Raw genomic sequence first — 13,597 nt, 5'->3', positions numbered from 1 at the left:
GGCCCTATTGCTAGCTACTGCTATTGAGAACAAACAATGGTCTCTCTCTATATATATCTACTTGATTTAATCAATTCCACTCTTCTAAGAACTGATTTTTCTCACAAAACACACTTGCGCTTCAGCCCAATTGGGTTATTTCAAACCCAGCTCAGATTCACTGTGCAGAGTTCTTCTGAAGACCAGCTAGATCAGCCCCCCCACCCAACCTTTTGGGCACGTGGGACCGGTTCTGAGTTTTTCCACAGACCGGAGGGGTCGTGGTTTCACGTGCTGCCTGCATCCCGTGGATGGACCTTCACTTGTATGCACAGACCGCTTTCTGGCATACCGCGGCCCGTTACCGGTCCACGGACTGGGGGTTGGGGACCCCTGCTCTAAGGGAGCCATCCTCTCTAAAAGATAAGTTGAGTTCTTTCTTCTCTTCAAATGGGAATGCTTTTTTTCTGGGAATTGTCTGGATGGGCCTCGTGTCGGGGCAGTGGTTGCCCAGAGGCAGGACCATTTTAGCAGAGGTACCCTCAGAGTGTGCTATGAAGAGGACGGACTATAGAGTTTAGGGCTGATCCAAAGCACATGGGATGGAAAATTTTAGTTCAAGCCCTGTAGCAATCCTAAGTAGGGAAAATTTAACAATATTCTAGTGAGAATGTACAGGACTACCTCACCTTCTGCATATACTAATTGAGCCGTTAGCTCAAGGGTGGGGAACAACGGCTTTTATGACTTGTGAACTTCAACTCCCAGAATTCCTGAACTAGCCAGCTGCACGGTGAGGGGTAGTCCAAATTTCAGACTTATACATCTTGAAGATGGAGAGCCTCTGGATTGTTTCTAAAGCCGGAAGCTAGATTGGTCCTCACAAACATTCTTGCACTAATGTGTTTGCATGTAACATATATGTAGGTGCAGGTAGTCCTCAACTTACAACAGTTCATTTAGTGACTGTTCAAAGTTACAACAGCACTGAAAAATGTGACTCATGACCGTTTTTCACAGTTACAACCTTTGCAGCATCCCCATGATCAAAATTTGGGTGGTTGGCAACTGACTCATATTTATGATGGTGGCTGTGTCCCGGGGTCATGCGATCATCTTTTGCAGCCTTCTTCTGACAAGCAAAGTCAATGGAGGAGCCAGATTCACTTAACAACTGTGCTACTTACTTTTAACAGCTGCAGTGATTCACTTAATAAGAAAAGGCAAGAAAAGTCATAAAATGGGGCAAAACTCACTTAACAAACATCTTACTTAACAACAAAAAATTGGGGCTCAATTGTGGTCGTAGGTCAACAAGTTCCCACAGTTTTCTGGCACGTTTTCAGAAGTGGTTTGCCACTCCCTCCTTCCTAGGGTTGAGAAATACTGGCTGGCACTAGATCTCCCAGCTGTGTCTAAGGCAAGATTAGAACTCACTGTTTCCCAGCTTCTAGCTTTTAATTACAATGCCACGTTGAGTCTCTACATTAATGTAGGAAATATATAGTTGATTCAAAAGACCCTGAAAATGTGTACTCCCACCACCACGTTAAGGGGCTTGAAATGGATTTGCAACAAAAAAAAAAGAATTAGGGTGCCAGTTTGGTCTAGTGCATGGCTGAGGAATTCTGGGACTTGAAGTCCACAAGTCATAAAAGGGTCAAGTTTGAAGACCCCTGGTCTAGTGGTTAAGGCACCAGGTTAGAAAGCGGGAGACTGTGAATTCAGATCCCACCTTAGTCATGAAAGCTGGCTGGGTCACTTTGGGCCAGCCATTCTCTCTCAGCCCAATCCACCTCACAGAGTTGTTGTTGTTGTTGTGGGAAAAACAGAGGGAGGAAGGTATGTGGATATGTTTATTGCCTTATTTATAAAAATAATAAAGGCAGGATATAAATAAACAAAAATTAGAGGAAGAGAAACCGGGGGGGGGGGGGGAAAGAATGAGCTACGAAGATGGCAGCTCCATTTAAGCAGAAACATTATCCTGCCAATGTGGAACAATCACCCGAGTGAAAAAAACGACGACTTTCCAGCAACCCTCAATAATCATTTGCATGACGCCCCCAAACATTCATGATCAGAAGAAAATATTAACCAATCATTAACAGAGCAAAAGGAACTAACCAGAACAGAAGATACACAATCTACCCACTGCTCCTCCCATGAGCCAAAAAATATTGGGGAACAAACCACATAACGTGGGCGGAAGGGACACTGCTGCAGAGCCAGGATGTCTCCCGTTTGAACAAGCCAGAAACAAGCCAGGAAAAAAGCAAGGATTGCCCCTAGTCATCCTTTGCTCTGCAGTGTATCTCTTTATCTCCCTCCAGCTTCCTTCCAAAGAGCCTCTTATCTTAAAAGGGCTCTTATCTTAAAAAGCCAAGGTCTCCCACCCTTTGAAGTACAATTTGAATGACAGCTTCCCAACTGCATCTACTCCTGTCAGTGGAGGCTCAAAAAAGCATTGAGAAGAAAGGGAAAGAGGTGGTGGTCCTGCTGGGAGACCCTGGTGAAACATCCAGTAAAATATTGAGCCAATGGTCGTGAGAATCTAATGCAGTGGTTCCTTAAACTTTAAGTTGTGTGGACTTCAACTCCCAGAATTCCCTAGCTGGCTATGCCGGCTGGGGAATTCTGGGAGTTGAAGTCCACACATCTTAAACTTGCCAAGTTTTGAAAAACACTCATCCAGGACAAAGAAATATTTTTGCTTGGTCTGGGACATTTGGGGTTAATACAAATATAGAAAGATGCAACAGAGAAGCCAACCCAATCAACAAATACCCCCTCTGGAAGAATTAAAAAAAAACATTGGGGCAGGAGGGGACCCCAGAACAGCACCCATTTCTGATCTTTGCTTGTTCTCTGACACCTCCCTCTAAATTCCTGCTTCAAGCAAACGTACCTACTCATCAAGCCAATGCTGCTTTCTTTCTCTGGCCATTTCAGATCATTTGCAAGGAATTCAGCCAGCAGAACTTATTTCCCAGTACAATAAACACCAATTAAAATTCTGGGCTTGGCCAGAAAAGAGCCCGAGATAGGCAGACTCTGGACGAATCCAGGATTAATGATAGTATTTTGCACGGTTTAGGAGAACCTCCTTGCACTTTTATCTGTTGGGGGAAATTTTTTAAAAGGTGGAAGAAGACATGCGACTGATTTGTTTTCTTCCCATCAGGTCAACTACTGTACCTCCTTAAGCCTTCACAACAAGGAGACTATGCAATTAGTGGTCCCCCTTGACACTCTTAAGTACAGGGAACAAACAAGTCGAAGCTTGCAGTTTGTGACTCCCAGTTAAAACCCAACCCCCACCCCCACCCCGCTGCTAGGGGTTTCCTTCAACCCCTCCCCTTGCAGCCCAGAGCATGCCGGGTACAAATGGAGCTGCTACTCTTTTAGACATCACACACACACACACACACACACACACACACACAAAACCACCCCAAATTCAGGGACCTCCGGAGCCTCCACTCCCAGCGTCTCACTTACCATGCTGAAATCTAGCAGGTCGCTTAATTCTTTATCAGTTCCTGCTGCAGCCATTCTTTGTTGCTGGTTCATATTCCCACCGATTGAAATGGTGTCTGTCTTTTTTAGAAAAAGAAAGGGAGGGAGGGAGGGAGGGGGTGACAGGGAGGAGAAAGGAAGCAGGATAGGAGAAGTGGAGAAGAGAAAGATTATTATTTTTTTAATGGAATGGAAGCGCTTCAAAATAAGCTCATGTTATTCAATACTAGATATAATATGCAACTATTTCTCAGAATTATAAATCCTCCCGGGCAAAAATTCTCTAGCAAGCAAGGAGTAATTAAAACTCTTTCTTCTTGCACACACAGGCACGAGTGTGCACACACACACACACACACACACACACAGAGTATATTTAAGTGCCAATTTCTTGACTTTCAGCCACTTCAAAACCAATAAAAAAAATTCTAAAAAAATCACTGATAAATGCAAGAACGGGGAGGCAGCAGAAATCTAAAGGTTATGGCCTATTTTCTATTCCAGATCACCTGTTGCTCCAGTTACCGAACTAGTACTTAGAAAAGTTGCTGGCTTTGGTTTTTAAGGTTCCCAAAGTAATTCTGCACTTAATACAAAATGCTGCATCTATTTACAAATCCATCAATCACAATCACAATCCTCTTTTTTTCAATTAGGACTAGAGTTGTTGTATTCTTGCAGATAATAAAGCAAGAGTTTCATTTCCTGTACCCTTAAAAGACACAATAGGAAATACTTAAAATCTGAATTTTGGATACTGGCTCTAAAAACTAAAAATCAACATTTGATCCAACCCCCACAGGGCAATTATACTGCAATAGTACACCAACCTGAGAATAAACTCTGTTGAAACTTTTGAGCAGAAATGCAAAAAAAATGGTGTCTTATGTGCCCAAATTCAGATTAACAGTGAATACAAAAATTCCATCTTTTGCACAGAGACTTTGCTTTATCTGAGGAAAAGCTACTTGTGTTGATGAGCAACAATTTTCTCAAATCATCAGCTTCATTTGGTCACCACCTCACTCTCCATCCTTCCCAGCCTTATCCTGCCCATAAAAAAAAAGACTGTAGTGTCCTTGGGGCAGGGAGCCTTTGTTAATTTTGCCTGCCCCATGTTGCTGACTGTGTGGTTTTTAAAGTCTGTCTTTTTGTAAGCTGCCCAGAATCATTTGGGAATGGGTGGCATGCAAATGTGTAAGATAAACCCATAATTACTAACAGCTCCTTGGCTTGGAAGAGGCCACAGAGATCATCAAATCTAGCCCCCTGCTCAGTGCAAGAATTACAAAAGGAAGACCAAATGACTTGCTGGTTTGAAAGAGCCTAGGTGTATACTTGCACTGTGAGAATACAGATAATTATTGTACTTGCAAGTGAGTAAACAGTACACACCTCAGTAGGATCTACTGCAGAGTAAACCTGGCCCAGTTTTAAGCAATCCTTTAAAGCACAGAACAATTTTTTTTTGCATCTGGGCACCTCTAAATGCAACAACGAAGTCCACAATCCTCAGTCAACAAGGAAAGGCTGCTGTAAAGCATTGAGGGGAAAGGAGGTTGTCCTGGTTGTGTGTATCTGATCAATGGGGATGCTGCCTAGGCAAGCAGTCAGATAACAGCTTTAAATTTGTAGTCTTCAGAAGAAGAAAAATTACTTCACACTGTGATGTGAAATGTCCTCACATTTAATCTCGCTTGCTGGTAAAAGCTACAGATAGGAGAAACTTCAAGGCTCAGGAATTGCAGCACATAATTATTACTGTAAGTAATATTTTATTTAAATCCCCCTAAGACTAGAGCTTATGGTCACCCACCAACGACATGAACAAACAAAAGGATGTACAACTCTCTGCCACAAGATATGGTACAAGCCATTCATTATAAAAAAAGGAGTTCAAATTAGACAAGAGGACAAATGAAAGATTTCTTAGTACTTTTTAAGCATGAAAGTGGGATTTAGTTTCCACACAGGCCTTTGATCCCAAATGGGATGTGTCAAGGCACAAAACAAACACTAGAATCCTTAATTTCTTTGAGGCTTGTGAACAGAAAAGATACTTGTGCACCTATGCTCACGTGGAATCACAGACCTGGAAGATACACCCAATTGTTTATTGATATCCTTCTCTTATTATTTTTACAAATAACACAAGGTGGCTAATATAGCTAATTACCCCTTCCTCTTTCTATTTTCCTCACAATGACGACAACCCTGTGAAGTGGGTTGAGCCCAGAGAGGGACCACTAGTCCAAAGTCACCCGGCCAGAATTCATGTCTAAGACAGGACTAGAACTCATAGCCTCTTGGTTTCTAGCCTGGCATCTTCACCACTTAGACCACTCCACTCTCCTTTTCAATGCTCCTATTTCTCCTGGATGAAAATGGGAGATTCCCCCCCTCCCCAGAAATGCACTAGTGGGGTTTGCCCCAAATTACTAAAGCACACCTTCTACAATATGTGCTAACCAGGGGTTGACAGCCCAACCAGTTTAATTGCTCTATTTTCTTGAGTTTTCTTTACTAGTTCTCTTCCTTTTCTACATGCCCCCAGGCCCCACTGCCCCATGTCAATCAAAATAGAATAGAATAATAATGAAGTAGAATATCTAAGTACTCTGTGCCTTATATATTCATTGTCAATCTTATGTAATAGACATATGGGGAATAGCAATATTTACCTTTGCTGGTAGATAGATAAATGTGTGTTGCTTGAGTGGGTGGGTAGAAACTTCAGATATGTCTACTTGAGAGTAAGCTCCATGACTGCCAACGGGCCTTACTCTACACAAAGCACAATTAGGATTGTAACCCAGACCTTTCAGGCTATATGCCATGTAATGGGCAGAGAGGCCCACTGAATACTATGAGGTTACAAGACTGTGCAGCAAATCCAGTTTACTCTATAATTTAGAAGGGAAAAGAAAGACTCACACCCACTCACTTTCTCTATGAACTTAGTGAAGGCAATTGAGTAATGGTGCAATAGAGCCTTTAATTTCAGCAAACTATCTGGCAATTACTTTTTATCTGAAAGTTGCTAAGCGTGTTTCCAGAAACTCCTTGTAATAAGGACTAAATTCAAAGATGGAAAACAAAACTTTTTGATCATTCGCCCAGAAAACCAGATTGCACTCCTGAAGACCTGGATTCAACTCACTGAGGAAAACTCACCGGGCCTGTCTGTCTGTCTCTCTCTCTCTCTTCCCCCCCCCCCACCACTCTCAGTTCAGCATACCTCACAAGACTATTATGAAGATAATCTGGAAAAAGCAGACTGCTATGCTGGAGGAATGGTGGCAATGAAATAAAAATAACCCCAAAGCTGTGGGGTATCCCCAGAATTTCTCCTCACTCTGGAGTGAGGAGCAGAGGAGGATGGTAGAAAGCATTGGTACCTACCACCCATCTACCTCTTCATCAAGTTTTCCTTTTTTTTTTTTACAAAAATAAATCTCCCCCTGTTCCATTCACATATGTGTCTGGGGGGAGAGATAGAAAAAGCACCCCTTTAAACTGCATTTCAGCCCTCCTCCGCTGAGGGCACTTGCCAGTCGTAAGCCGAGGCACGGCAGAATCCCAGACACGTGCTCTGGGCATGAGCAATCGCCTGGATCCAGCCGATGAAGCCGGTCTCACTTCAGGCACGGATGTTCTAGGAGAGTCTGGGGTTCAACCCTGCGAGTTGGCTGGTGCCCTTCCGTTTCTCCGCCGGGAAAGACACACACGGAGCACAAGGGCAAATTTTAAAGCGGCTGGACTGCAGGCAGTTTTCCCCTCCCCAAAATATTTCTTCAAATCTTTTTCCCTTCCTCGTCCCGCCGGAGAAAGTGGCTTTCCCCCAGCTGATGAGCGTCCCCCAACCTACCCCCCCCATTCCAAACGGTTCCCCTCCCTCCCCGCTGCCCTTCAACCTGACTCATTTGGGGTTCCTTTCACTAGAAGCGGAACACTTTTTTTTTTCCCCTTCAGGACAAAGACTCCAAACCAGCTCCCCCGGACCCTCCCCCATCCCCCAAGCCCCTCCCCCTCCCCCTCCCCTATTACCATACTTTTAAAGAAAAAAAAAATTAAACAAACTCCGGGCAGGTTTATGGATATTTGCTAGAACTCTTCTGCTTTCTAAGTGTTCCATCTTTAGGCAACTTAATGCAGTCACAAACAGATCAAAAAACGCGGAGAGTGGGGGGGGGGGGGAAAGGGAGCGGGAGAGTCAGGGGAAAACAAATCTAACACAAAGCAAAGTGTGTGCGTGTGTATGAGGGGGGGGGTGTCTTGCCTGTGCATGAAAAAGAAAAGTTTGTAATACGCTCAAAGGCTCCCGACATCTATCTACTTCGTGCATTCACACAGAGCTTTTTACAATTTCTTTTTGAACTAGTGGAGAAAGGGGGGAGGATTCGCATTAGGTTTTCTCTTTCCAGTTTGGTTTAATGCAGCAGACAAGGAATCTCTTATATGCAAGCAGCTGCCATCTGGGGCCTCATCACCCCCCCCTCCTCAAATGCAGCAGCACCCATATTACTGGAGGATAAATGCTGTATCTAAGAACGGACTTGGGGGATCTCCTTTTTCTCTTTCAGTAATTGAGGCCTAACTTATTTTACAGCTATCAACAACTTGCTCACAATAAAGCAGTCAATTAGATTAATATAGTGTTGCTTTGAGAATATTACACACAGGTATATAGAATGATTTCACACAGATAAACCTATAGATTTTAGACATGTAATATATATGTACAGGAACAAGTGATTGAAGAAAACACTAGGCAGATAAGTAGAAGATCTACGTACAACTCAGCATAAATAATGAATTGTTTTATTTAAGGTCTAGGGAGCAGTTTCACTCAGAATCTGCAGCATTATTTCAAATTTACACAAGAACTTTGCAGCTATTTGTCATCTTTCTCGAAAACTAAAAAAGAGAGAGGTTTTTGCCCATTCGATTGGCAAACAACAACAACAAATATTTAAACTGGAGACAATTGTTTTATACACATGGACATCAAAGTCAGAAGAAATAGTTTTGCCCACAGACTTAAGTTCTCAGAAAGAATTTTCCCCACAGAGTTTCAAACATTAGGTGATTGCACTTAAACTCTGGGATATTCTAAAAGTAGGCCTAGATTGCTGCCATACAAACTTCCCAAGGAAATTGCTGAAGGGAAAAGAGGGAAGGGGGGGGGGAAACCATACCACTTTCTTAAATAAAGTCAAAAGGCTGAAATAAAGCAGAAATTTAATCCCAGGGTTTGCTTAATTTCATCCATGGCCTAAACCTTGTATTTTCGCAATTTCATTTGTGCAGGAGATCCAATAATTGTGGGGAGGAGGGTGGCATACATGGGATTTGGTAAGTCAAACCTGTAGAAATATTAGTTACAAAAGGGATGGAGGTTTGTGTGTGTGTGTGTGTGTGTGTGTGTGTGTGGGATTTGTAAATGGAAGCTGGAGAAGAATAATCCGGTCAAGCAGTGACACCAATGTGATATGTTCCCATTTGAAAAGTTTTTCACTTTCATTAGCATGTACTGGGCTTTTGTTTTGTTTTTAAGCAAGAGAGGGTCATATACTGGTAAACTATAAATTAGGGGGGGGCAGTGGGATGAAAGAGAAAGAATTGGCAAACTGGGATTTAAAAGGGAGACTATACTGCAATCACTGACGTCAAACTGGTGTGTGCTTTTCTCCCCAGAGTGAGAGTGTGAAGAAAGAACATTAAAAACTCTTTAGAAAGGGTGTCTGCAAAAATGGGACAATCAGGAATACAATCACCCTCCAGAACATCTTCTGAATCCATATACCGTTTGATAATTGCACACTAAATAATAGACACACCAAGTTTTGGTGCTGGACAAAGTATAATAAAACTTCCCATAGACAGAGGGAGATCTGTGGGGGGGGGAAAGGGGGGGCTCTCGTGCATGTGTGTACCTATGAGTGAATTCTGGATCCCTTCATTTAAAATGAACAAACTCCTGCAACTGAAAGGAAGCATCTGTACTCTTTGCTGGGAAATTAAGGCATCACTTCCCAGCGTTTCTTTCTTTAAGGACAATAAACTTCAGAGGTACGAAAATGGGGGGTGGTGTTAGACAGCCCCCTTCTGTTTTAGGTTATTATGTTCTCCCCCCCCAAAGCTGAACTCCCCCGCAGGTCTAAAGGAAAGCTCAAAAGAGTAAAAGCTTGTTGCCTTTCTCCCCCACCCTCAAAAGGAGTTAAGTAGACCTCCTTCATCGACCCCCCTTTTTTGCTTCAGCTAACTTCCCGCCCCATGAAGTTTAATGCCACTTCCGGGGGGGGGGGTGAAAGAAAGAAAGGACAAGTGTGTGTGTGCGTGCGTGTGGGGGAAGAATAAGAAAAAAAAATACACCTCAATAATAACAAACATACAGAGAGAAAGAGAGTAACAGTAATTTTACTAAGTAAGGGACAGAGCCGAACAAAGTAGCAAAGTTAAATCTATAGATCCGCAGAAAGACTCAGACTTCAGTCAACTCGGCCCCCTCCGAAAATAAAATAGTTCCGTGGAGGGGGGGAGGAGTCACAAACGAACCCCCCCAAAATTAAAAACAGAGGCCCTCCCCCCCAGTTGCTTAACCCACCCACCCCCCTCCTTCCTCAGGCTTACCTGCTCAGCTTTGTGGTTGGGGGGGGAGGGTTACATCCACAAGTATGGCTGAAGATTCCCGGGGCGCAGCCGGGGTGGGCGCCCCGGTCGCCCCTCCTGCCTTCCTATTGTTCTCCCGGCGGCGACGGAGACGGTGGAGGCAGCTTTAACAATGTCCAAGCAAACGGAAACGGCTACAAATGGTAGTAAAAACGAGGGAGGGAGGGAGGCTTTTTTTAAAAAAAAAAGAAAAAAAAAAGGAAAAGGAAAAAAAAAAGCGAGAGTAGGAAAATAAACGAGAGAGGAGGAGGGGGAGAAAGGCGCTCCGCCGAAGGTTGGCTCTGTCTCGGGCTCCGAGTTCGGGACCGCGCCGACGTTCGATCGAATGTTTGTCCCAACGTTCGATCGGGTGTTTTGCGCCCCCCCCCCGCCCGCCAGGAGCCTTTGATGTGGCCTCTTCAACGTTCCATCCGCGCTCGGAAGATAAAAGTGCTTCTTCTGATCCTCCGGCCGCGGACCCCGCTTAGCGCTTGCTTCGCTGGCTCATGATAGCTGGCGCTTCTTTCTCTCTCTGCGTTTTTCCAAGCCCCCCTCGCTCGCTGGGGCAGCGGACGGGCGCCCCCTTCTCCTTCGCCGCCTTCTCCTCCTCCTCCTTGGCTTCCACACATCCACACACGCACATGCACACGCACGCACACACACACAGACACTCGCATCGAGACCTTCCCCCCCCCCACACACACACACACACACTCCTTCTCTGGCGTATCCTTCCGCCGCAGCAGCCACCATCACTACCAGCTGCACAAGCCCCCGAAAGAGGAGGGGGGGTGGTGGTGAAGGAGGACGGCTTGATTTTGCCCGCAAGGCTCTTTTCGGCGATCCCGAGGAGTTGGGAAAAGAATGAGAAACGGAATTCTTCCCAGTGGGATTTTTTTCCCCTTTTTTGTTTATTTTACTTAACAACCGGCCGACGAAAAGAACTCCGCACGCCCAAATATTTCCGGGGAAAGTGAAAAAAGGAGGGATGTGGAGTGGATATTGCTTAAGACTAAATTCCAGGCAAACTTCAGATGGGAGTAGAAAAATTAGGATTCCCCCCTCCCCCTTCCAGCATTTTGCTGCCCTTTCTGGCAGTCTGGGTCATAGTTTTGTTCAGGTAGTCCTCAACTTACATTCATTTGTTTTGTGACTACGTGAAGATATAAATAAGGGCGGTGAAAAAAAAGTGACTTACAACTGGCCCCTTGCACTTATAACGGTTGCAGCATTCCCACAGTCACCTGATCAAAATTTGGATGCTTGGCAACTGGCATGTATTTACAATAGTTGCAACATCCCAGGGTCATGGGGTCACATTTGTGACCACCCCAAGCAGCTTCCAACAAGCAAAATCAATGTGGGAAAGCTGGATTCATTTAATGACCGCATGATTCATTTAACAGCAGGGATTCACTTAGGAACTGTGGCACAAAAGGTCATAAAACTGGGCAGGACTCACTTAACAACCACCTTGGTTAGCATATTGTGGTCATAAGTCAAGAACTGCCTGTAAAGAGTCAAGGAATTACAGCCACCATCCTCAGTTCTTGGAAGTGTGAAAGAGAGAGGAAGGCAGGGGCCTAATGATTGTCCCAATTGGTTTTGTAGGGCTCCAATAATGTTAAGACCCATCCCAACATAATTATATGTTCATTTCTCTAACCTGCGAGAATGGCTGGTTTTCCTCAATATTTTGGGATAAATCAGTTGCCAATTTCTGGATGAATAGGTTGCAAGACCCAGGCATTATTTTAAATATGTGAATGCCAGCATCGTGTGCCATAATTTGATTTTATTGGGGGACATGCCATGTCATATGAACTTGTTATTCCACAGAAGCATTGTCCAATGTCTAGAGCACATCTTCCAATTTCCACCCCAACTTGCTTACCTCTTTCTGTAAGAGAAAACCTCTTAGCACAGCTGTCCAATTCAATTAAAATCCCATGCAAAACACATTAGTGATCCAGCAAATATGCAGCCCACAGCATCTGTCCCTTCCCCATCAAAAATATAGAACCATCTGAAGTTTGAGGAATTGACTGATCTTAAGAATTGGACTTTAGCCATCTGACATGGTCCTTCTCTGAGATCTGATGCTAGGCAGAACTGGACGTTCTTCACTGTTGGAAAAGAGGTTGCCAGAGCTGAGGGATGGATGGGCTTTAAAACTGCAAAAAACATTCTGTAGGAAAATGTTGGCAAAGCTCTTCCACACTGTTGCAAAGAAAACTGCCCAGATGTGTGTCCATAGATCATCGGGAATCAACTGTATTTTTTTTATTTTACCCCATCTTACTATTTTTTATAAATAACTCAAGGTGACGAACATACCTAATACTCCTTCCTCCTCCAGTTTTCCCCACCTGTGACGTGGGCTGACAGTTGTTAGGATATTTTTAAAACAACAATAAGCAAATATTCTCCCTCTCCCCCAGGCAATCAGACTCTCTGATTCTGAGAGATTTGATGATTATTGAGTGAACCTCCCACTGTAATACTGCACAGGAAAACACATACTGATTGCCTATGCCGGGGTGTCAAACTGCTGGCCCATGGGCCGGATGCATCATGCAGAAGCCGTGCCCACCCCAACTCCAGCAAGGGGGGAAAAGTCACAACATGTGAGCTAGCTCGGGAGTTCATGGCTTCCATGGCGGCCATGGACCTGACGCAAGTAATTTCAGAGCCAACTCATGAGGGAGGCCACACCCTTGACCTGATTTTTTTATCTAGACGGTGGTTGGATGATCTAGGTGGGGGCTCTCCATTTATTATGCCCCTGTCATGGACCGATCATCATCTCCTGCGGCTGGTCTTCCGCTTTGCCACCCCCCGCCGTGGGGGTACGGAGCCAATTAGATGGTACCGCCCCAGACGCTTAATGGATCCTGATAGATTCCAAGCGGCGCTGGGGTCCCCACCTGCCTCCACTGCTCACAGCTCGGCTGATGCCTTAGTGGAAGCCTGGGGAAGGGCAGCCACTGAGGCACTTGACCGGGTTGTACCCTTGCGGCCCCTGACCCGGCGCAGATCCCAGCGAGCTCCATGGTTTTCTGCGGAGCTCCGGGAGATGAAGCGCCGGAAACGGGGCCTAGAGAGCTGCTGGAGGTCTAGCCGATCCGAACCCGACCGGTTGCGGTTAAGAACCTATATTAGGTCTTATCTCGCAGCGATGAGGGTGGCGAGGTGTAATTACTTCTCCACCCTCATCGCGTCCGCAGATAATCGCCCGGCCGCCTTGTTTAGGGTGACTCGCTCACTTCTCAATCAGGAGGTGAGGGAGGATCCCTTGCAAGGTCGTGCCGAGGAATTTAGTCATCATCTGTCGGATAAAATCGCTCGGATTCGGACCGGTTTGGACTCCAGCTGGGCAGAGTCAGGCGATCAGGACACGGGCGGTCTTGTCAATGTTATCTGGGAAGAGTTTGATTCTGTGACCCCT

The 13,597-nt window shown here is 44.9% G+C and overlaps 1 protein-coding gene across 1 annotated transcript in view; it reads right to left on the bottom strand.

Moving 5' to 3' along the window:
• Window positions 1-10,824, bottom strand: part of LOC308679230 (transcription factor E2-alpha-like) — a gene marked incomplete at its 3' end in the record, with an annotated part of 98,889 nt that extends 88,065 nt beyond the window's left edge. The window contains exons 1-2 of the mRNA XM_081346820.1: window positions 10,132-10,824; window positions 3,481-3,579 (exon numbers count right to left, since the gene is read on the bottom strand). Of these exons, the coding sequence (XP_081202946.1) occupies window positions 3,481-3,552 (72 nt within the window). The 5' untranslated portion in view covers window positions 3,553-3,579; window positions 10,132-10,824. The remainder of the gene's footprint in view (window positions 1-3,480; window positions 3,580-10,131) is intronic.
• Between the last annotated feature and the right edge of the window lie 2,773 nt (window positions 10,825-13,597).

This window comes from Vipera berus, assembly GCF_964194415.1.
Source record: "Vipera berus genome assembly, contig: HAP1_SCAFFOLD_62, whole genome shotgun sequence".
Taxonomy (NCBI): domain Eukaryota; kingdom Metazoa; phylum Chordata; class Lepidosauria; order Squamata; family Viperidae; genus Vipera; species Vipera berus.
Note: the sequence above shows the minus strand (reverse complement) of the source record. Positions and strands in the feature narration are given on the sequence as shown.